The sequence below is a fragment of the Corvus hawaiiensis genome, chromosome 9, assembly GCF_020740725.1.
Source record: "Corvus hawaiiensis isolate bCorHaw1 chromosome 9, bCorHaw1.pri.cur, whole genome shotgun sequence".
Lineage (NCBI taxonomy): Eukaryota > Metazoa > Chordata > Aves > Passeriformes > Corvidae > Corvus > Corvus hawaiiensis.
The window spans coordinates 28,124,743-28,150,165 of NC_063221.1; the positions used below are offsets into that span (position 1 = coordinate 28,124,743).

The 25,423-nt window shown below is 42.3% G+C and overlaps 1 protein-coding gene and 1 long non-coding RNA gene across 4 annotated transcripts in view; one reads left to right on the top strand and one right to left on the bottom strand.

Annotated features, from left to right (window-relative positions):
* Positions 1-4,345: 4,345 nt before the first annotated feature.
* Positions 4,346-10,761, top strand: LOC125330239. The gene is made up of 3 exons (XR_007205434.1): positions 4,346-4,422; positions 9,350-9,461; positions 10,331-10,761. It is a non-coding gene; the product is annotated as an uncharacterized LOC125330239 (long non-coding RNA).
* GLIS1 (GLIS family zinc finger 1) overlaps positions 7,285-25,423 on the bottom strand; it is a 181,705-nt gene continuing 163,566 nt past the window's right edge. For all 3 annotated transcript variants that reach the window (XM_048313177.1, XM_048313176.1, XM_048313175.1), the window contains exons 9-11: positions 16,411-16,595; positions 10,881-11,048; positions 7,285-7,723 (exon numbers count right to left, since the gene is read on the bottom strand). In XM_048313177.1, the coding sequence (XP_048169134.1) occupies positions 7,587-7,723; positions 10,881-11,048; positions 16,411-16,595 (490 nt within the window). In that variant the 3' untranslated portion in view covers positions 7,285-7,586. The remainder of the gene's footprint in view (positions 7,724-10,880; positions 11,049-16,410; positions 16,596-25,423) is intronic.

Sequence of the window (25,423 nt, forward strand, 5' to 3'; positions counted from 1 at the left end):
GTGGGGCCACCTGGGTTGTACTGGAAGGAGGAGGGCTTAGAGGCAGAGTTGTTACTGATAGGAATCTCTTTGGGAAGAGACTTCTTTCTTAGTATTATTAATAATGAGATCAGCACAAAAATCCAAGGTGTGCCAACATGACCCTCTGGTGCACCAGTTTGGCTGACCACAGACCTGTCCATAAGTCTGGGTAACAGGCAGGATTGGACTTGGATAGAGGGAGGGGTTAAGCTAAACTGTAAAAAATGTTACTTTAGCTGTGATTTGTTGTGAGGTCTTAACATCAGAAAAATACTAAAATGGAGATTATAAGGATTATTGGTATTCTTGTTCAATAGCTCCATTTTATTACTTCTGACTGATGAAATTTCATTGCTCAGCCAAAACACCCATCTGTTTTTTGAGGAAAAAAATTGTTATACAATCACTACTCTTTCTGGCACTGTTCAAAATTATTAAATTCACTTGGAAAATTTATAACAATGGCAGCTTTTTTCATCATTGATATTCATGTTGATTTTCAAGCTCTTACTGAAGGGTGTTTAACTGCCAAAGGAGCCCTGCAAGCCTCACCTTGAATAAGAGATGGGTGTTTTTCCAGAGGCAGCAGGGCCTGGGCAGGACATTTTCATACTATTATGCCAGAGCCAGAGCTCCCTCTTGTGAGAAATATCAGAAAAGTCCAGGATTGTCAGCTGGAAGCGTGCAGTGAAGGTGGTGTTCAGCAGGGAAGCAATTCCTGGTAGCCTTTCCTGTAAGTCTGCACATACCTTCATCCACTGGGACAAGAAAACAGGGGATTTGAAGCTACCAGCTTGCAAAATTGGAAAGTGGTGCCATAATTTGTACTTAGCTGTGATCTGTCACAGAGTTCTGATGCATGATAAAAATACAGGGGTATTTTTCAATGGAAAAAATTCCCCAGTTCCACACCCCCCAGTGACTTTTGTCTCTGGCAAAAAGAGCCTAACTTTATGTCAGCTAATAAAAAGCAGAAAATAAAGGAATCTGTCAGAAGTGATAAATACTGTTTGCATTTTTGTGCTCGCTGCGCTCAGCATCAGCTGTGATGAATTGGTGACTCTGCTGCCATCCTCAGCACGGAGCACCAGAGCTGGGCTCCCTCATGTCCATGCCAAGACCATCTCCCTTGGGAAAGGGGGGTTTCTGGACATGCAGTGGGTGCTCAGGTTATAATGGGATATATTATCCAGTAGAATGAAATTGGAGACCTTATAGATGTCTTTAGGTGTATTTTAGCTTGGGAACATTTATGGAAAATACTTGGTATTTCATGAGATCTGGTACACTTCAGAGGGGAAAAACTGTGTTTCAGAAGTATTTTTATGAGCCTTAGGATTAAGTTCTTTCTGGCAGGTGTGATTTAGTGGCAGCCAAAGGAGTGACAGTCACCAGCAGCGTGACTTCATTGGGGAGAGCTGTGGCAGGGCCTGGACAGCCCATCCATCATAAGAGCCTGGGAACTGGGGGTCCTCCCACCTTCCTGCTGGGGTCACACCTTGCCCCATGCCCACTGCCAAGGAGGAGCTGCTCCTTACAGAGAGGAAACAAGTGTTTAAAGAGTCTTCTACAACATTTGTTGGGTTTATTTTGCTGATGATAAATAACCAGAGCTCTTGGGTTTGCCATTGGTCCAGCTGCCATGACTTTAACACCAAAGCCGAAGTGTTTGGGTTGCTTCCTCCCACCACATCCCCACCAGGTGCTGTCACCTCTGTCCCTTTGTCACCAGGCAAAGGACAGCTCTTGCATTTTGTAGACCATCCCCTAAAACCAGGGTGCACCCAGGTGGTGGCATCTCCAGGGACTGACACACTCCTTTTCTGGGATGTAGTTTATTAAACCAACCTCTTTTCCCTCTGCTTGGCAAGAGTTAATTGTGCTAGTATAAGAATTTTATTCCACAGGATTACTTAAAAAAATTATAGTTTTTCTTACAGCAGGGAGCATGTCCAATAATTGATATGGGAATATTAATGCAATATGTATGCTATCAATTTAGGAAAGCAGAAGACATATTTCCTTAAGCTTCTGATCATTTATACATGTGACCTTCATTTATACAGCAGAAGGGCTTTTCCAGAGAGCTACAATTTGCTTCAGATGTTTAGCTTGGGTATTTTGCTTTACCTTCTAACTGCCAAGTTTGGGATTATTTAGCAGTAAAATTAGAAATGTGGATTTGAGTATGTACCAAAGTCCTGACAGGTGTTAATGGAACTCAAGTTGAATATTTTATTCTTTAAATAGTAAAATGTAAACCTGCATTTGTTTAGCTTTGCCTTCCTGCCAACTGTATCAGGTATCTTGTGTGACTAGAATCCCTGTTTTCTGTACATGGTCTTCATGGCAGTTTCCAGTGCCTGTTCCCAGCTCAGCCTGTACTTATAATCCTAACAGATTTCAGCTCCACAGAGAATTTCTTAGGCAAATGTGTGATTCTCAATTCAAAGAGATAGGAAGGAAAACTCATTATGCAATATAGCCCAGATTTGAAGAATATGCCTGAAGATGCAAATAGGAACCTAAGAGGATTTCTCAGAAGGAAATAAAACCCTGAACATGAAATTAAAGCAATTTAAGGCAGTTGTGTTAAAAACAAGCAAACAAACAAACCCAAACCAATTAGTCCCTCTTTTTTCGTTTTTAGGCATTCAGACACCTTTAAAAATCTGTTCCTCAGTCCATTGCAATTCAGCAATATCACTTATTCAGGTCAAACTCTGATTCAGAGGGATTTCTTTTGGTCCCAGTGGTGTCCAGGTTTGCTCAGATTGCTGTGTGGGGCATGCTCTGTTTCGGAGAGGAGCACTGGCTGTTTTGGAAAGGATGGAGGATACTGGCACAGCACAGGCTCAGCCTTCCTTATCACAGGAGATGTGCTGGGAGGTATTTATTAGGTCTGCATTTTGATGTCCATCAGTGGAGACAGTGGCTCCTCAACACCTTCCTGGGACAGGCTGACTCCCCCTTTGGAGGCATCTTTTCCTTCTGAGCACCTGAGGGGAAGCCAAGGTGCTGGTCTGACCACTCATGGACACTTGGAGTAGGGTGAAAGGAAGCCTTCCCGTAGTTACTGAAAACCCTGGCTCTGCTGTCCGACCCACACACTTGATCCCAGGCGCTGGGAGGGGAAGAGCTGCTCTGGGGCTCTCTGGGTTACCATTGCCCTGAGGATGCGAGACGTCTTGCTGCCCTTCTGAAATGAAGGAAATCTTAAAGCATGGGAAGATGGGTCTAATCCTCCAATAAAGCAGAGTAGAGCACTCCCTTTCTAGCCCAGTCCCAGGCCAGTGTCTCCACAGGCCATGTCTCTGTATTGTCCCTGTGCCCAACAGCTCGTTCTAGTCCAGTGTCTGCCACACAGGCACACTTGGAGGGTTCAGAGTTGCAGACTCTCAGAAAGGAGGGAGAAACTCTTTCAAATCAAGAAGGCCCAAACTTGCAAAAGTTTTGAAAATTAGCATAATCCTTTTCTTGGTGTCCTTGATGAATTGAAGAGAACTTCTATGTAATACAGGGCCAGAAATGCACTTTTAAAGTTGAGTCACTTGGTTTTGAATGAGAGTTACTGGCTCTGGCCAGCAAATCTGTATTTGCACTGAAGAATTGTTTTATTTTCTTCTGGCTTCACTACCACTACAAAAATCTTTTTGCCAAAGGAGTGGGCAAATTTCACTGCAGTAGGAATCCGGTAAATAGCTCAGTCTTGTAAGGCCTTTAGCTACATTGGGACTTTGTACAGTTTTGATGGTTTAAAGAAAAATTCTGTCATGGCTGAGTGGTTTTCAGCCCATGGAACCGAGACAGGCTGCCTTGCAAGGCTGTGACAATCTATGGCTACAGCCCTCCTTCTGCTGACTCTGGACCATGGACTTCCAAATCACCTCAGGGAATTTGCAGTTTGCTTTGAAATTTAAGCAGAGAGGAGCTTTTAGTATAACTCTGCAGATCTCAGAAGGGCTTATCTCAGGAGGGAATATTCTGATGGCTTTGTGCTGTCAGTGAATTAAATTATATAGGATGGCTGTTTTTTCATCTTCTGTTGCACTGACCTAATTTAATACAAATACATTACTGGAGAGCTGAACTAAAATCATGTAAGTTTTAATAAGATCATAACAAAACCCATTGAAATCTTTTTCTCTTATGCAATTTAAATTCAATTTACAGTCGCTGTTTATTTTCACATACTTGGTTGTTGTTTTAAGCACTGGGGTTTTTTTGCACTGCTTGCGTAACTTAGAGCTATTGCAGTATCAAACCGGTGCTCTTAATGTGCTCTGGAATTTGGCTTTTTGGACTTTTACCATTTAGAAAATGTATCCAGTTGAAAGGACAGTCTCAGAAACAGGGGAGCCTTTCCACAAGCAGCAGCTGTTCCTGCTGTTGGGTGTGCACGTAAGTAGAGAATATGATCTGAAAATGTACTCACTGCCTGTATCCTTTCCCTGGGAGCACATCCGATCCCTGCTGCAGGCTGTAGCCATTCCTGCTGCAGACCTGAGCCTTTGGGCTTGAACATTCCTGTGCCCTGTTGCCACATCGAAATGAGGGCATTACAAGAGTGTTGTCATTATATGCCACATGTTGGACTCAATGATCACGGAGGTGTTTGCCAGCTTAAACGATGCTGTGATTCTGTGTGCACATCTCATTAGCTCACCTGCAAAGGCCCCTCTGGAGCACGGCAGGACCATCACTTCTGTAGCTTGTGAGGTGCTGCAGCACGACAGGAACAGAACAAGCATTTTGGTTTTCTATACAATGAAAAGCCTGAGCTTGATTGTATTAAAAGCTTCGAAGTCCTGCTGAATGTTTGGCTTCCAGCCCAGCTGGTGGAGAGTGAGAAATGCCTTTGCTGCTTCAGTGTCAACTTGAAATTAATTTTCTCTCTCCCAGCTTGATCAGCCACTGAAGGTCATCTTATTTCAGTTGTTCCTAAAGCGTCCTGCATACACAGAGTACATGCACGGGGTAAATGGGGTTTGCATTCACTGGGGAAATGATTTGTAGCTATTTATAAAGTAGTGTTGTAATTTATTAGTTGAATTCTATTGCTTAGATTGAAAAAGTATCTGGAACCAGCAGTTCCATTTTAATTCCACAGGGTAATAATTTTCTACTATTATATATAAAGCCTTACTCCAGTTATTATACATATTAGTTGTTGGGGTTTTTACAGCACCACGACGAGAAACTTGCCAAGCAATAAATTCTATTGAAAGGTTTCTTTGTGTCTTTAGGAAAAGCTTACATGAGATACTTCCCTACTTACATGTAATAAAAGGAAATAATGAGGTACACAGCACATGAGTAACCATTAACTTGTGCTATTGTGTATTTTAATGGCTTTATTATGGATAACTTTCCAAACTATACAGACTCAAACAAGTGCCTTTGCATTTCTCTGAATCTATCCTTTAATTTACAGAAAACCTGATTCACACAGATTGTGGAATTAAATCATCACCCCAGCTGCGATGCTTTAAGTTTCCCAAACCTTTGTGAATCATTGTGTGGTTTTGAACAGCTTGGTTGTTGTGACATAAGTATTTTTGTAATTGATCAAATATGTTTAGGATTGGTTGGTTTATATTTTTAACAAAAAAAAAGTCGTTTTAAGAAGAATTTATTTAATTTTTAGGAAATTGAATTAATCTTGTTTTTAAGTCATGATTTCCTTTTTGTGTTTCCGACTAATTGCAGCACAGGAATTATTTTGATTTTTCTCTCAGACATTACAGCTTTGTTGGGCTTTGGATATTTTTCAAAGTGTTCCTTCAAAAGCCCTAGTTTTTCCTTCTTGGCAGTTGTTAAACTACCTGCCTCCTTATTTAATGTTCTGGGAGACAGTTCTGCCCACTTATGTCCGAGACCAAAAAAACTCCAAACTCTGACGCATCAGAATAAATAAACAGGACAGAAAGCCAAATGTGGCCATGATCAGAAGCAAAGCCACGTGTGCAGGCTTAGAGCTCAATTTGGAGCCTTTCTGCATTTCAGTTCTAGGAGAGGAATGATGAGTCAGTGCTGCCAGGGCTGCTTGGCCACAATTAATGGGTTTGCAGCTGGCACTGGGTGTCCTTGAGAGCCAGAGAGCTTGAGGAACCCTTACTAAAACAGGGGGGGGTCCGGTCACGTAACCCCACAAACCTTGTTCTGTAGTGACTAAAACTTCCTGAATGTCTAAGTTTCATTCAAATTTCTAGAGGACAGAAAGCTAAATTGGATACAGAGGCCCCTTCAAGTGCACTAACAAGGTGCAACCTGGCCCTGGAGATGCAAGTGCACCGTGTAGGCTCTGTGGTTACCCTGGATCAATCTTGGCACAGGGAGGGTTTCTGTGTTTGCAGAGGCTGTGGGGGCTGAGGAGAGGCACAGGAACACCAGGGATCCTGATGCTCCCATAGCAGCAAAGCTGCAGGGTTCTGGCACTGGGACACAGGTGCCCTGTTGGACCTGAGCTGTGTTCCACGTTTCTGGGGAGAGAAAAGACGAAAAGACGAAAAAACGAAAGCACCGTCCTCAGCCACAGACTGGCTTCAGCCCAGTTTGGGCTTTTCAGTGGTGTCCTGTGGCAGCCTGGGTAGCTCTGTAAGTGAGCAGACATGGACTGATGCACAGTCTGTACACCGCTCTTTAAGCCTAACTTGCAATGGTTTGTAAATGAGACTTTTTTTTTTAGTTAGTTTTTCCTTACTGTTCTCCTAGACCTCCATGGGACACTTTTCAGGAGCTCAGCTCCAACAGGCCTGCTTGGCACAAACTGGGAGCACCTGGCCCCTTGCAGGATGTGTCTCTCCCAGGAATCATCACTACACTGGGAAGTGCAGCCCAGTGGGGCCAAGGCCACAGTGACAGGAACCAAACTACTGCATATGACCCCTGTTCCACTGGAAGCTGCTTGGTTTTCTTCACTTACACATGGGCTATTTTAATGTCACAGTGACTGAGATGTCACTGCTTTGTTAAAATCCCTCTCAGGCATGTTAAGAATGCAGTATCAGGGAGCCCAATGGTGTTAAGAAATGACAGTACACTTGTTTCCAGTTTTTAATGCTTTCTTGTAAAACTGAAAATACAAAACCAGCTGAGCAAATGTAGATCTTTATATACATGAGGTCTGTGATTAAAAAAATCCTTTTAGTTAAAAAAAAAAAAAAAAAGAAAAAAGAGAAGACTGAGCCAACAAGTTAAATGAAAACTGATTAAAGGGAACAACATTCTCAAATTGAAACATACTTTCCAAGAAGAAAAACCTCTTCTTTACAAGTTTATTATATAACTTACATTTACACTTTACTGAGAGAACTTACAAAACAAGCTGCTTGAAATGCTCCTCATTCCCTTAAAGCATGAATTTCAAAGTGCCACAGCAAAGGAACAGGTTCCAATATTATTTTATACAGACTACTCATGTATAAAATGGTTTGGTAAATGTGAGGTGTTCATTTAAATGAGCACACATAGGGATACAGACTAAATAAAAGTACTTGAACAACACCTTTGTTATTACATACGCAGTTATAGGTACAATAAAGGAAACAAGGCCAGCACTGCTCTTAGGTATCTGTGTAGATGGAAGGAATGTGATTCAAGCAGTGATCAAAGGCGCTGTTCTGGAAGAATCCATTTTCATCCGTTCCATTGGAGACCATGTCTTCAGATACACACTGTGCTTCAGAGATCCCCTCATAGCCTGGAAGAGTGACAAGGGCATGGACATGAGTTAGTGCCACGGTGCATGTGAGGAGGGCAACACAGCTTTGGCCTGGGATCACACGGGACAGGACATTAAGGAAAGCATTAGCATTAATGCTTTCAGCATTAAGCACAGCATTAAGGAAAGACAACAGTGGTCAGCATCAAAGCCTTGCCCAGGAGATGCACAAACTTCAGTGGATGTTTGTGTCATCGTGGCTGGTGCTCCCATTCATTTCTGTGGAAAGCTGTGCACTTGCAAGTGAAGTGCAAGTATCAGAGCATGGCTCTCTTGGGACTCACAGTCATTATCTGAATAGGACATCAAAACAGTGAGAGGGCAACGATCCTTCTAAGTGTGCACTAAAGTGATGCAGTCCTCTTGGTTTGTGTCCTTCCTTCTAATAGCACTCCGAAAAAATATTCCATGTGTCTCCCAGATGCTCTTAAGACCCAGAAGAAATCTGGATCCTACATTTACTGGCTCTCCACATAGTGCAGGCCTGAGGAAGCATGGCTGGGGCAGGTCAGGCTCACAGGACACATGGAAGGAGCTGTGAACCTCAGCCCATCAAAGCCCACCAGCCCCTTCCCAGGCCAAGCTGGCTGCTGCTTGCCAGGCTACCACAAAGCCATGGTGGTGAGGAAGAATTTCTCTGTCTTTCTTTCATAATGCCAAACTTCCACAGCTATTACAAACCTCCTGAGCTGTACATCCCTGTGGAAATGAGCAGGTTTGCTGTGCTACCAGATGCTATGGCAGCTGGAGTCTAAAACAAAGATTTGTGTACCCCAAAGGACATGAAAATTATGACCCACTATAACCAGCTTTTGCAACTGGCCAGTCATGCACATGGTCATTTTACTGCAGTCCAGCTCCTCCTTACTTCTCCTCTGCTGTGTTTGCCCCCTTACCTTCACACCCTTTATATATATTCTGATTTCCCTTGTACCACCTGATTTGGGTTTTGTCTTTAGAAAAGCATCTGTGTGAACTTCAGCACAACGTTCTGACCCTTGGACTGAGCTCCCAGGGATGCCAAAGCCCACCTACCACAACTGGAATAAGCAGCAGCAGCAGCATCGTCAGCTGAGGGAGCACAAGGAAAAAGATGCAGTTTAGCAAATGCCTCTGCCTGTGTGCCTCACATAGAAAGTCAAGCCCTTACACAGAGTGGCAACTCCACGTGGGGATGGCCGATCCTCATGGTTGAAGCACTGGACCTGGCTCCATTCTCTGCTCCACAGAGGGGTCTGTGGGGCTATTGGGAAATCACTGCTTTTCTGTGCCTCAGTGGAAAATGAGGCACTTCCTTCTCTTTAGCTTTCCCCTTGTCTCTTCCACCTGCCCACACCTCTGCAAGGTGGGGCTGAGCCAACACATCTGGGTGGGGCTGAGCCAAACACTGCCCAGGCTCCACAGGGGCCTCAAGGCCATGTGGCACCGCACCAGCAGCCAGGGACAGATGCCTCCTACACAGCCAGTCCTGGCTGCAGGAAAACCTGTCCACTTAATTGTGGCTACTTTACTGTTAGGTATGTTTTTATTATTTGAGATCAAATTCTCTACTTATTTACATTTCTGCATTTTCCTATGACTTATTAATTTACTGTTGGTTTACAGGTCAGATTCTGCTGTCTGCAGAAATCTGGCACACAGTGAATGTCCAGAGGTTCTGGAGGACGACCTCGGCGTGTTTATCTATGTCGGGCCAAGTGGAGTGACCAGTATTTTGGTAAGTTTTGCAAGTGTTTATGTTATGCTAATTTCTATTTGATGAGCCTGTATACAGGGTGGATACACAACCACAGATGGGTAAAACCCAAGATAAGCATACACCCCAGAAATCATTATTAGATTCCAGATAGAGTAAACTATCCAAAGTCCTGAACAGAAAATAAAAATTTATTGACTGTTAATGTGATTCATGGAACAGCTGTTTGCCAGTCACATTTGGCATTCCTGTGAGATGAGATCTCATTTAATATTAATGGTGCTATAAAAGCCTGAAAAAAATTAATGCACAGCCTTGATGAATTTTGCAAACCTGAATGGTTCTATTTTACCCACTAAAAGATGAGATGAGATGAGATTTATATATTTCATATATGTTTATGTTTCAGCCTTTTAAGTATTTGCATGGCTCAATAACCACTCTAAAAACAAAAATACTAAACAGAAACATTTCATGATAGTTTAGGCCTAGACAGAAAAATCAACTGTTGTTGAAGTTGGTGTCTTGCCACAGTATTATTCTTTTACTGCAATTTCTTTTGGAAAGTTTATTTAGTCTGTTCTTTAAATATTGCAGGCTGTCAATCTAAACTTGAAATTTGATGTTAACATGAAAAAAACCTGTTTTAGTAACATCAAACTTATGAGTAACACTAAAGAATTCAAAGTTGAAGCTGAAACTTCATCTTAAACGTTTCCCTTGTGTTGGTTACTGATGCATGCACTTCCCAGAATGGAACAGCAGACAAATGCGTGCACACTCACTCTGAACAGAGTCTCCTTTAATAGAAAACAAACAGGAAAGTCAACTCTAATTTTGTGGTCTGACTCACGCCCCAATTCAAAAAGCACTTAAACATATGTTTTCAGTATCGTTCTTAACCGAGGTGCCCTCCTGAGTGCAGACATGAAGAGAACTTTCTTGGACATATGTAAGTAAAGATTGCAGCAAATGGTTGTGTTTCATGGCTCTGACAATACTCACGTTTTGTTTGATTTCAGCAATTCTGTCAATTCTTAATTTTAAAGGTAGAAAAAAAATGAATACTAAAATATTGCAGTACTATAGTAATGTTGCCATTATAACTTTGACCAGATTTTAAAAGCCTGCTGAGCACACCTGAGATGTGCAATGAACAGACCATACAAAAAATGTGGGAAGTGTTTTGTCAGCTCTCTTGCAGGCAGGTGTTGCCTATGACATCCAGCAGAATGGAAAAGACTTTGTCTATCAGTCAAATACAGCAGGATTAAATAAAAAAAATTGCTTTCTTTCTGGGGTTTTTATAGATGAAAATGAATTTCAGGGCTATTTTTTATACAAACACATTTTTGTCATAACACTGAGTATTAAATGTGTTCTTTCCCCCTCCTGCTACAAATATCATATGGATAATTCTTTATAGGTGGAATAAATTACCTGTTGAAGCTAAAGGTGCATTGAGTATGTGATAGCCATTCTGCCTCAGAGGATTGAAGCAATGGGATTCCCCTGTGAGCACATCACTGCTGACAGACTGGTCCATTGTTCTGTAGCAATCTCCATAGTGGAAACAGTTTTGTATGGAGTGAAAGCTGCCTTGGTAACCTGAAAGCAGATATTGCACACAATTTAACCCTCCTGCAATGGTATTACCTCCACTTCTGCCACAGCATTTCATTACTGTTGGAGGGGTTTAGTTCCTCCATTTTAACTTTGGAAAAATGATCATGCTGTTCTATCAAGTGCAGTAACAGAAGAGCTGCATCAGACTCGGTCCCACAAGGTGCTGTGGACTGTGATCCCCATCAAGCTAAAATCTCAGGGATGGGCTTTGTTTCAAGCAATAGATCAGCTGAACACAGTCAACAGCACCCTTGGTTCCAAGCTAAGTAGAAAGCTGTCCACTGGATCAGGTCCAGTATGCTCAGCTCCTAAGGGAATGTCTCTGTAATGAATCACTGTTAAATACAGGAATGCAGTATTTAAATGAATAGCACTGCTTTGTTTTCAGTTGAGTCTTTTCCCATCCGGTGTGTGCTGTGCACTGCTGGAGACAGCGCTGTTTATCCAAAATACCTTCGCAGGTTCCTCAAACTTCTTTCCCAGACTGCTCTTGATTCAAATGAACCCCCTTTCACTGGACACAGGGGGCCAGGTAAAGTTGGTGTGCAGGTAAAGTTGACCTGGAAGTGCAGGACTGACTCCAGATGGATGTCAGGTGAAGACTGAGCTCAGCCAGAGGCTCTTCTGCTTCTGGAAAGTGCTGACATAGATCTGTATGGTCTCTGCTTGCCTCAGTCATTCTGCTTTTGGGGCATTTTTGACTTCTGTCCCCCACATACTGAACATTTCTTAGATCCTACTTTTTTTTCCCAAGTATTGTATTATCAGTACCCAGTTTGGTATCCGTTTGGGTTTTGCCATCAAAGGTTGTGAATGAGTTGTAGACAACAAAAGAAGGTATTTAAGAGTAAAGGACATATGAATTGCTGAGGAAGTAATTTTACAAGTTGTGCCAACATCCTAAAAGAAATTGTAATTTGTTCCCATAAGGATGACCTCAAAGTATATCAATATTCAAACCAACCATGGCCTGATTTAATTCTCTTTCTTCCTCCTGCCTCAATAACCTCTTCCTGATTGCAGGTGCATTGCACACTAACTGCACATTTCTATCAGCTACCCCTTTTCCTACCTTCCCTGGAATAATGCTCCTTCCCTTAAAGGCAGCTGAAGTCAACCAAATTAGGCTTAAACTCTAGCAGAAAGTGCTTCAGGATTTTCCTCTAACTGCCAGAAAAAATATGGAGCTGTTGTCTTTCTTCCCTCAGTCCTACTCAGACTGAAACATTTCCTCAGGAACTCCTGCAGCAGTTCAGTGTATCCCAGTCACAGCCGCATTTCCCCGTTTCCAGCTGACAGCTCGGCCCCACTCACAGCAGAGACTTGCCCTGCTGGGCTGCTTGTGCAGCTCTTCAGTCTGTTTGTTCAGAAATTAAATCCCTGTGCCTGTCCCCAGAGTACCTGGGGCTGTATGGGGTGGAATGTGTCCCTTACAATTTATGCCATGTACAAGCCCTCTCCTGTTCAGTAAGATCTCCCATACTTCTCTACGTTTTCCCTCCACTACTGAAGTCTGACCAAGCAATACCAGGCAAAACTTGGGGTCTGGTCACTTCGTATTTCCTAAAGTGGCAGTAAGTAAGGCCAAGTGAGGCAATTGTTGAGTAGAAATGCAATAAACTCACTGAGTGGTGAAAGATTTGCTTTGAAGTTTCCCAGTTTAATATGTGCTTTGGCAGAATCTGCAAGGATTAGATGATTAATTTCTTGAGACCGTATGATGCACTACAAAATACCTAAATTGTTGAAGTCTATGATTAGTGAAGTCCTAATGGATGACTCTTAGATAAAGACACTACACACTCTGTACTGTACTATGGCTGCTCATATTTGCTACTGTGGAGAAGGTGGCCCAAAAATTTGGAAATCTGAGCATTAAATGATGCATGTCCTTCCTTGGAATAAACAGACAGCCATCTCTATTTACTGCCTGGAGAGTCTGGCTCAAAGAACCAAGGAGCTCTTATGAGAGGTAGCACAGCCCTCTTTTGATGTGATTTTAGGTACAGTGCTTTACTGATCAGCTCTGATAATTATCCTGACTTTCTGTTTACAAAACACAAACTCCTTGCTGTAAGCCTTCTAAAAATACATCCTTTTGAGATGAGCAGTGAAAAAAAGAGACACTTGGCTTCAAAGGAGGCACAACTGGTTGCAGAGAGCACTCAGATGCATTGCTAGAGAAAAAAAAATGAACTTTTTCCAGAATGCCTGCTATAGACATCACTCCTAGGGAAGGCATGACGGGTATTTTCTCTGTCCCTGTAACTGCTGTCCTTCCCTTGTTCTCCCAGGCTTGCCTTTGTAACATCAATTAAATATTTTCATGATCTACAGGGCTGGCACAGTGGCTTAGAAAAGCAGAGCGCAGCCAAGCATGACAGAACTGGATTGAGAGTAGTTGGATCCAGGGTTTTCCCAAGACCTGTGGGGAAAGGTTATTTTGAAGTATTTTAAGTTACACTGTCTGGAAATACCTGAAGCAGAGAACTGCCTCAGAATCAGAGTCTGGAAAAGAACTGCCATAAGCAATGAAATCCTCTTTTTGGATTGCAGTATCTATCCCTCAGCACCACTGTGTGATAATCTGAGAAGGCAGAGGAAAAAGTGTTCCTGGAACCACCCAGTGAAGAGATGGATGTAGGAAAATCCTGGTGATACTGCACCACTGAGTTCACTGGGACCTGATTTCTGCCAAGTGCTTCCCAAAGAAAATACAGAGAAATGCACCTTCCCTGTTGTAATATGCCTGCAGGTGGGATAAATGCAGGTAGAAAACTAAAGAAGAAACATGGAGTGAGGAAGGGAAAGGGTACAGCAGGAACACAGGTCAGGTAGAACAAATCAGGACACTAAAAATGGGATTTCTGACCCTTTGGGTTCATGGCATTTAGTTGTGGTTCCTTTAGATTTCTTGAAATGCTTCACAGAGAAAATATGAGGAATTAAAATATTATTAAAATCCCATAACCAAGTGTTCAATTAACAACCACATATGGTTGATCAGGGTAAACTAAACAGGGAACATTTTTTACAAGTTCTTAAAAAAGAGTCCCTTCAGGGGTTAAAATACAAAGTAGGCAAGGAGGCTGGTCCAGTGCAGACATCCCTTCTCCTTCTAGAGTGCAAATCTGTAGTACCAACTTGGCAATAAGTGTTTCACCAATATTTTTTTTGCCACATGGATTTCAGGTTTTCCTTCAGTTTTCATTTAAATCAAAAATTTTCTGGGGTTATTTTCACATGAAGAATTTACTAAATGCCCTGTCAGTTTAAATGATCACTGTTAAATGTTTTATGTACAGTAGATGTAGAAATATAACAGTTCATAAAGGAATAAACTGAGTTCCAAACATAACATTTAGTTAAATTTTGCTTTGAAATAATTTGTGGCAGAAAAGCTGCACTTAGCCACTTCACACAGTGCACTGGCTGCCTCTGCTTCTCTAAGGCACAGCCTAGAAAACTTCAAGCAGCTTTAAAATGAATGATGTAATGAGCAAATAATTGGAATATGCCTAATAAATGCCATCTTGTTATGTCATGTCATTTACATGTATTTGCAAATAAATCTCAGCTTTTCAAATTCCATAAAATTTCTGACAAGAAATCATGTCAGGTATAAATAACTACAGGATTCCATTGCCTGCCAAATTCTTTCAGCATGTAATAATTTCCATGTGATCTTACTACAGCTAGGTTTAAACATATAAATAATGTCAGCTTGTTCTTTCATTATCAATATTTCTGCTACCAGCCTGACAAAGCTGCCATCTCCTAAAAATTCCACAATGTTTATGTGCTTCTGTACAGATGCCTGGTTCTACACTAGCCTTATGTGGTGTACCTTTTTTTGGCAAAAACTCAAAACTCCCAAATTATTACAGATTCCATTAGAAAAATGTGCTATTAATGAACTGCGAGGCAAAAAAAAATGTAGAGCAAGTACAGCTAAGTACAGGTTACAGATAATTGGTTTCAAAGGCTGCTAATCAAAACTGATTTTGGAATGACCATTTCCATAATGAATTTATAATAATACTTCAACATTTGGCCAAAGTGGAAAATTATTGCTTTTTCAAAACCACATGACATAACACTTAGAAAGCAACAATTCATTCAAAGGGAAATGTGGTTTTCTTAAGGAATAAAGTCAATTTATTTAAGTGGTTCAAAACTTGTTCTGTCTATGCATTTGTTTCTGCCATAGTAATGAGCTGCTAAACTTTCCTCTTGTGGCTTGTAGTTATTTAGCTCATTATAGCAACATAATCATATATCATTATATGCTATCATAAATCTGCCACTTTTCCCTTACAGAGTTAATCTTTTTAAATTGAATAATCTGTTGAGCATCAGGTTGAGTTAGTTTTTCCTTCAGCACAAATCATTAAATATAATATGCTTTAACTTTTCAGACTAAGCCTGTCCAACCAAAGAGCAAAAGCACTGCTCAGAGAAAGGGGGACAGAGGGAACTGCTGGGATACCCAACCCCATTCCAGCTGAGAGCTGCTCATGGGTTTGTGCTCAGGCTCTTGCAAGCAGACAGATGTCCTGCACACTTCTTTATTGGGAATATTTACCACACTTTAGCAGCTCACCATCTGGATTGCATAACAGATTTCTGAAATATGCAAGCTCCTGTTACTGGAAGAATCTGTGATAATAACATCTCTTGCTAATTTGTGCCTCAAAAATTTCAGGAACATTAATTAGTTCCCACAGCAGAACTCCAGAATAGGTATTTAAGCTCCCAATTAAAAAGGCTGAGCAATTTAGAACAAAAAATGTTTTAAATTAAGCTGTGGGACAGCTGCTTACTGCTCCCATTCCTGTCCTCAAATCCCACAGGCACTCTACAGTTGTACAGAGTGCATTTACATATTATTATATAATGTAACACAAGCCAAAAAGCCAAATAATAAATAGGAAAGTGGGGTTTTTTCTTTGTCTAATTTCATGTCTTGTGCATTTCTATGAGTGGACTGAGCAGGACACTGCCAAGGTGTGCCTCAGCCCATGTATTTTGGGACTGGATGGCTCTTACAGGGTCACTCTCCAGGCTGGATGACCAGCCAGGAGAGGTGCATGGCCAGCAGCCTTCTACTGAAGAACCTGCATAAATGCAATAAATCTGCTGTTGGGACAGCTTTCCCCATTATGACAACGTATCACAGCATGGACCTGTCTGAAAATTTCCATCTGTATGTACACCAATCCAGTTTAAAAACTGGAGTTCCCACTGAAATTAGTATTAGCCAAATATGAAAAACGAAAATAAACTCTTTCTCTCCAGCTAGGAATTAGAAAAGTTGCAAAAAACAGGAAGAGGGAGGAGTTACCTTGAGATCCCTGCTGTACAGACTGGTTGGGAAATGGGGTGTATGGTGTATTTGGTATCCCAGAAAACTGCTGCCCGTTGGGTGACTGGCTGTGGGATGATGGAGAGCCATGTTTCTGCAAGAGGGAGGGTGAAACTAAAGCTTTCAGGGGGCTGACAAGTGGAGAGATTATGTTGGGAGCAAGCCTAGAAAAAGAAAAAAACAGAAAAACTTCACATATCACATCATAACATGGGAAAATGAAATATTTGAATGAACTATTTCTATAATGGCCAAATTATAGAGAAGTCTGTTTTGCAGGTACAAATTATATTGGGGAAAAAGAAAGGACAACAATGCAGTGCTACCTTCAGATATTTGCTAGGAGGAAAGAGAGTTAGACAAGGAATTCTTTTCCTTTATACTGACTTCCTGTACGCGCCATAATGACAGGATCAGAATGACAACACTCCTCAGTGAACAACCTAAACACAGCTCAGTTTAATTTAGAATTTTGTGAGCTGAGATGCATGTCCAGAAACAGAAGTGGAAAATGTAGTCAGAATGAGTAAATGCAAGGAAATTGTTTAAGTGCCTTCGTAGCTGTAACAGGGTAAAGCTGTAACAGGGTCAAGCTGCAGCCAAGACAAAGAAAAGCCTTAGTTTCACTCTGAAGATGAGCAAAGAGTGCTTCTCGTACAGCTGTGACAAGGGGCCCTGTGCTCCACAGCCCAGTGGTGCCCTGTCAAATAGCACAGGCAGCATAGGGAGTTCTCAATACACTCTGCCGCCTCTGGAACTTTTGCTAAACCTAAGAAGCATCTCTTTGAGCAGCACCAGAACCTTCAGATGATGCAAAATCCACCTCACTGTCTGACAGCCACCCTGCGGAAACTTCCCAGCTACAGGCCCCGAGGCAGAGAAATAAACAACCTCTGCAGGTTGTAATAGATGTCACCAAGCTGGAAAAAAATACCAAGTACAAACCACTGGAGGCAGACAAAGAATTAACTAAATAAAAACTTCAGTCTCTCACTTGTGTCCCCTCTACCCCTGCACAAGCTGTTCAAACACCATAAACCATCATTTCGCACAACTACGTCTTGGAGCAGTTGGATTGACCTTGGGAGTGAGGCTGTGCTCGACTGAGGGCTAAGCACTACATGGGAGTGTGCAAGAAGTAAACACAGGGAACTGTGAATTAATGGTGACAACAGCTTAGCCAAATTTAACAGGGGAGGCAGAGAAACACTGCCGAAAGCTGTCACAGTGATGCTCTAAATATTAAAAGGGGTTTAAATCAACTGATCTAAGCCTAGCCTAATCTGAAATAATTCTATGTCCCAAAAGAAGGAAACGACCTATAATACAAACCACAGAGACTGAATATCCCCAAACTAAACTGAAAAATTAAACTAGTATTGCTGGATGGGTGAAGGCAAGGATATTTTTGACTCAAATACACAAGAACCAGAAAACAATTTTTTTTCCTGAGAAAGATACCCACCCCCAGGAAGTGCTGACCAGTAATATGTAAAATAAAGAGGACTAAAGTCGAATTCTAAGAGCCAACATGTAAAGAGAAAAATATCTTATTTGTTCTGGTTTGGAAAAGGCCTGGGGCTGCAGGGGTACCAAAAAGGGACCGGGGGGTGCTGGGGCGACCTGTGGTCCCTTCAGGTCAGGGACAAAACGCTCTCTGGAGCCCGCGCTGCTGAGGAGCAGATGCAGGAGGAAACACCGAGTTTATTTGCTCAGCAGCAGCCAAACGCCAGGCCCAGCTCCCCTGGGCCCGCAGCTTTTCCTCAGAGGGCTCAGTGGGGCCGCGGTCGGGCTCAGGAAGCCGTCGTGAGCCGCGTTCCCTGCGGGCGCTCTGCGGGCCCGCCTGTGCCGAGCGGCGGCTCCCAGCCAGGGCTGCCACAGCACACGGGAGCCCTCGCTCCGGCTCTGCCGAGGCTGCGGCACAGCCCGGCCACGAGCAGGGACTGCAGCCCAGCCACCGGCCCCTCCTCCGGCACACAGGGACAGAGACATCGTCCTCCACGCGCCAGCAACGCTCTTAGAAGCCTGGAAATGCTTCTATCTGAAGAGATTAAAAAGATTGCAGTTGTTTTCGTTGGAAAGATAATAACTAAAGAGCTCATGATAGTGACATTTATATGGGTAATGACCACACACATATTTAAAAGAGAAACAAAAGACGTACTAAAAACTCCAATGCCGGGATGAGCCAGAAACCACTCTGAATAGGGGAGGGAAATGCTTCTGGGGAGCGAGTCCTATGCAATTGCCTGTGTTGGGTTTCCTCTGCCTGCTCTTGGAATGTCTTGTCCTGGCTACTGCTGGGAAACGCAGCACCCCATAGAGACCTGCCGGGCTGCTCCGAGTGCTTTGTCAGGATGGGCCATCGTGTTTCTAAATTCTATGCAACCACGTTGCTTGTCAAACAAAAATGGTACACTTAGGTATCCAGCTGAGGGAATACTGAAAACCCCAGCTTCCCTACCCAGTTTAACTACTCCCAGAGGCTACTTAAATCTTAACCATGGGAGAAGAATTTTAAGTTTTTATTGTTATTTTTAAAGCAGTGCTTGTCCCCACTCACACTCTTGCATTCCTGTTTTTCCTGTGTGTGAGCTCAACAGTTGTGAGAGGGTTCGTGCTTCGAAACCTTTGAGATGAGTGGTTAAGGGCGGTGAGGTCCCCTGCAAGGCCAGAGGGGTGCAGGCCCTGCTCCAGCTGGGAATGCTGAGCAGTGTGTGGAGCTGCCAGCTCGCTGCTCCCGCTGGGCACGGCTGCCCTGGTGCTGGAGCTCAGCAAACATTGCTGGCTGTGGGCAGCAGTATCCTAGGAGCAGGAACCTGAGCTGAAACCCTGACAGCTCCGGGGAACACTTGAGCATTGCTGCCTCCTCTGCATCAAGAGAGTTTCACAAAGTTGAGCACTTCACCGTAAAAATCCGCTACGTTCTGCTCCATCTCCCCCAAACGGGGAATTTAATGTGTTTCCTGTAAGTTAAGACACAGTTTTCAGCTAGGAAAGAACTTTGCTCAGCAGAAAGATCTGGCTATGTTAGCACAAGTGGCCAACATGGGGATCTGTGTCCTTAAAATATTCATCACAATCCTCACAGCTCAAGCTGGTCCCTAAAATATTACCCTCTGTTGTGTGTGCATGTGTGAATGTGCTCTGGCACGCTCAAGGGGAGATTTTCGTCAGCGAAACTGTCCAGTCCCCAGAGCTGTGTTTTTAGTTCTCTCCTGAATATCTGCCTGCTGATTAGGTTGCTGTGATACTCAGGTTGTTAAAAGAGAGGGGGAATCATTCCTGATACAAATTAAACAGATAATGCATTAGAGCCTAAAAGGTGATGCCTTCTGTGTGAAAGGTGAAACACTGAACAACTTACAGCAGGAACTCAGCTGGATACACTAAAATTCCCAGGCAGTAGCTCAGGCATGTGTGTTTCAATAACTAATAGCCTGCACATTTCCTGTTAATACTGTACTACAACCACAGTTTGCTTTGGTTTGGATAGTAATAATAAATATATACCATATATTTTACCTTAATTGTAACTTGCATAATTCAGTAAATTTGCAGGTCCTTTGGGGCCTTTTAATATATATCTGTGCCTATATATAGCTATATATAAAGATATAAATACTCTCACAGGCATGAAAAAAAAATCCTTATCCTTCCTTAATTCATTACATTTGAGGGCTCCTGGCTCTATGTAATATTTCTGTTCAGGGCCATACAAGGGTGTGATGGGGGAGCCAGCCTCCTCTCCACCCTGTCCAAGACACGGGAGCAACAGGACACGCACCCCGGAGAGAAGGAGCTTGGCTGGAAACAAAAGGAACATTTTGCTCACACAGCATGCCCTGGCCTGTACCATTCACAGCCACAGGAGCCATAGAATCAAACAAAATACCTATTTTTTTACAAAGGGACTGAATAATTTAATGGCCAAAACCAACATCTCCACGCTAAGCGAGGGGTAATCACATCTTGTGCTTCAGGATGTGAAGTGATTGCCCAGGGAGGCAGAGAGGAATTCTGCTCTCTTCACTCACCACACAGCTCAGGGTGACTGACCATGCACTGGGGGCCTTTTCCAGTCTCCCCTGAAGCACCACTGTAGGATGGTGCTGGAGATGGAATTCCTGTCTGATTTCAGGTGGGATTGCAGGGCCAACACTTCCTCTGAGGGGGCATCAGCAGGCAATCAAGGAAAAGGACTACTCAGAAAAATCTAACGTGATTCATACACACAACCAAAAAGAAACTTTGGGAATTACTGAGCCTAACTGAGTAACCACCTTGTCTATGGCACTGAACACATTCCTGCACCAACACTGCCTGAAAATACCCAGCTCCACAGCCCTTCCCACAGCAACTCCTGCAGTCAAGTGGGATTCTACCCACAAAGAATCATGAAACCAAGTGTCAGTCATGGCCAACAAACCAGTTCCTCAGCTCTGCTGGAAATCATTTGTCACTCACATGAATATGAATGCTCAGAAATCTTGGTCCTAACAGAAGGACTTTTTAAAAAGGAAAATTAGAAGTTGAAACATAGAAAAGACTGATCTTTCTCTCACTTTTTAAGTGCACATCTTTAGGAATCTCGAGCAGAAATCCCAGTAAAACTTTTTATTTGAACTTTTTTGTGATCATGCTTTAACCATGTATTTTGAAAGGTGTTAGTTTGTATTAAATTTTAAGTAAGGCCTGTGTGAGGGGACTACCTGAGCTATCAGTGACCTACAGAAAACACACCTAAAGGCTACAAGTACCATGACTGCTTTAGAATTATTGATCCTGTCTGCACTCTCGGCCTCCCCAGGCAGGCAGGGGTGTTTAATGATCTCTGTATCCTCACAATGCACACCAAATGTCCTGTTCCAGTACCAGTGCAACATAAAGAACCAAAAAATAAATACAGATGGACATGGATTGTTCTGAGATTTCCATCACAATGTCTGGATGGGTGTTTTCTATATTCACCCACAGTGCTTAGTCTGAGGAAGAAATAGATTTGCCCTCTGCTTTAGTCTTTGTTTAATATCAGCTCCAGGACAAATTAAGAGAGTAAGAAATTATAAAGCTTCTTTCAAGATAAAAGAGCTTGACTAGACCTTGACTGTCAAACACTACACACAGTATACTCAGTGGAACTGAAAATTGAAAAATAATGAAAATAAATTCAAACTAAGACTTTTGAATTGTAAATAGGAATGAAGTATAACTGCAAATGGAAATATGTAAGACAGGGATGTTTCCAATATGAAAACTGTCTGGGTTTGTTTTTTTCTTTAATGGTGTGATGGCTTGATTGGCAGATTCCTCAGCTAGACAAAGAACCTCAACCCATATCCCATTGAGTTCAGTGGAAACGGGACCAAATCCAGACTGAAAAACATCTGTCCTTTATGTCAAATAATTTTTTGTATATTTTGGGTTATAAGACCATTCTGTAACCGTTCCATCCACAGCAGTATTGCCAGATTGAACAAGCCTGACTTTTGAGAATTATAACTCGGATTAACATGAAGAAAAATAGCTAATAAAGCAACAGAGTAAGGAGCACAAACCAAAGCAGCTCCACATTTTATCTTGAAGTGGAGCACTGCAGCCACTTACAGGAACTGAGAGTTTCCATGAGATGAGGTTCTCCCATAAAACCCAGCACACCAACCAGTTCATTCATAAAATCCCTCCCCCAAGCATTATAGTCACTGATATTGTGAGAAAGTCCAATTCAGTTCCAGGACCAGGAGATTATTTTTTTTAATGGAAAAAAAAGTTAACACGGATTTTCATCTCTTCCCATAATATTAAAAATGATGTGTAAAGCTCTGCTAATCAGGTCCCTGGATAGAGCCCAATCTCTGGCCACGTGTTTCTGTTCTGGGTCTTGCCCTACGGGAATTTCTGTCAGCACATGCTCAGGAAACAGTTACACCATTAACTCTTTTGGACTTTTTCTAAGACAGACTCTATCTGAAGTTTGGTGAACCTTTGCACTAATCACTGCCAGGTGCCTCTGGCTACGTTTCTGGAATGCAAGGAATCTTTTCCTTCTCTCCCTCCTTCTTCCTTTCTCCTCTTCTCCCCCTCTCTCCCTGATATATAATAAATGCTTCAACACAGATCACCTTGCTGGGCATCACTGCATTTCTTACCTTTTCCTATGAACAATGAGCACAAGTCCCAGGGCTGTGACACGGGGCTGTGACACAGGGCTGTGACTCCAAGGTATGACACTGTGTCTCTGGTTTTCCCTCCTCTGGCCAGACTCATGGCCAGCAAGGGGAGACTTGGGCTCTATCCCTGCTCTGCTGCTGCTGCAGCCTGTGACACACCTGTGTGTGACATCCTGAAGTAGAGCCGAGGCAATGGCAGCCTTTTTCTGGTTTTTAGACAAATACAAAATACTAATTTTCACTCAGAATGCTGCCTTGGATTAGCTGGATCCAGTTCTGCACCTTCCCTCACTCACACTCTGAGCCAAGTCCACAAGTGTAGGAGCTACTCAGCTCTACGGAGTAAGAGGGGCTTAATAATATTATGGAGAACACTATCCACAGGAACTTTGATGTGAGTGAACAGTCTCAGGACATTTAACTGCTTTAGAATATTTTTAGTGATACCAATGACAGTGATACGAAAGCAATTTCATGTTCAGAATCACAGAGGAGCCCAAAGAGTCCTCTCCTGGTACACTCAGGGGTTTTCTGTATGGGCCTCCTCTTGGGCCCAGAGGGGCTTTCTGAAATACTGAAATGCTCCCTTATCTGCTCTAACAAACACACGTGCAAGTCTGATTGGGGCACAGAACATAACTCAGTGTTTGTCATGCATTTCATCATCTACACAAGCTCTCAAAACACACAAACACACTTTTCTATGTCAAATGAATATCTCTGCAATTGTTCTGACCCAAGACGTGCAATTTCTGCAGAGCAGTTCCTCACAGGGATCATTATGGGAACTGTGCCACTCCAAGGGATATCTGTATTTATAAGGGTTTGTTCAGTAACCTCTGAAATGAAGCTGATGAATCACTACAGTGGAAGCTGCTACACATGAGAGAGATTTGAAAAATTATTCTTGCTAACAATCTAGCAGGAAAAGGTACTTTGGAGTGAAAGAAAATTCTTATTAATATGGTCAAAGAAATATCAAAACATATTTAAATAAAGAGCAGTGCCTTAGGTTCAAGTGATTGCCAGGAAGTCAATTACAAAGATGTGTAATCAAACACAGAGACTGTCTACTCCAGATTAGCTGGCATGTGCTGCATGCTTGACTGATCCATCTTATTTCAGTCATTTAAGGTCATTATTCTTTGGCAAACAGGCAGCAAGATGCTTCCAGGTGCAGGTGGGTTCTGGACAGGTACTGATGTCTTCTGTTTGCCAGGTAGAACACACTACCCAAAAGTGGGAGATGTTAGAATAGCTTCATTATTTGTTACACCATGATAAATTACTGTGTTTGGTGTATATGGTTTACATCAAATAGTTTTAAGCAGCTTTGCTTTAAAAAAAACCCAGAATGTAGAAAAAATAAAGGGAAAAAAGCTTTACAGATGTTAAGTGTAAATTTAACTGCAGATAAACCCAGTAATGGCTAAAATCATTAACGTAATACAGAAGAGCTCTGGCTGAATCGATCTTAAATGCTTTCTGAGTTACTCTGACCATGTCCTTTAACCTCCCACCTTCTCCTTTAACTCCCTGATTTCTCACTCAGAGACAGTTTTCTTTACAGTGTCTCCTCTGGGCAGGCACCACGGCCCTTACTTTGAGAGGCACTGGTGAAGGCTCTCTCCTGAGTGTCAGTCCAGCCCTCTCAAAACCACAAATGAAACACTTGCCCACCTATTTCTGCTGATGGACAAACAATATTTACCCCAGGATCCAGAACCACATTATCCTTAAGCATGTAATTGCTGAAGTAAGCCTATGCTAATGCTAATTTTGCTTTAAGGGAAGGGGGGGAACCTGTATAAGCCTGTCTGGACATGATTATAAATGAATTCTGATCACATTTTCTACAATGAGATAAATGAGTTGGGATTTGAAACCAGATGCTTTTAATTACTGATTTTCTTTGTTTCGTGGGGCTCATCACCGCACCTGTACATTGTTCTTTCTGGACAGATGTACTGATGCCCCTTTTGCGTGCTCAGATCTATAACACTGAGATAAATTATGATGGGTTCTTGGCTTCCTCCATTGAAAATGTTTTCAGCTGTCAGAGATACCTGTTTCTTGTTACTGGTTTTAGTGCTTTTGAAGGGAAGACTAAACCACTGACTTGTGTATTCTGTTATAAATGAAGAGTATTCTCCAATGGAATCCACAGAACATGAGGGATGTATCTCCTTGGTCTGTTAGAAAATCTGTACAGGTATTTAGTTTTCCGAAGTACTTCTAGAGAGTAAGAGTTTTTTTCCTACAAAGATTCTAACAACGGGTCAGTTCCTAGTCCACTGATTTATATGAGCTCACGAACTTAATTTAAAAGATTAATCAAGAAACAAGATTAATAAAAATTAGCCAAAAGTAGCTAAGACACCTAATTGTCTCTTAAAGTAATTAATGAGATTTAGGAGCACAAATGTATTTTCCTACCTGGCCTGGATCCTGGCAGCTCAAGGAGACAGCACAGGAAAGAATCTCCCCCATGTAACTCACAAGGTTTTATCCCACATTTTTAGTTTCAAGCTTAAAAATATCAGGGATTTCAAATCTGGTGTTCCCTGGTTGAGCAGAAGGGAGGCTCTGTGTACCTCGTGTTACTTTACATAAAAAGAAGTGAAGGACTAAGTTTTTAACAGAGAACTCTTTACACTGAAGTATTCCTGTGGTATTTGAAATAACAGGTGCTAAGAAGCAAGCAAACAACAACTCTAAAGTTTAAGCGCCCTGATGAAAATGTCTCTTTTTACTTGACAGTTTTTAAATCCCGTTTCTTGTGATTTTCTGTGTGGGTCAGTGTCACTTCAGGGGGGTCTGGC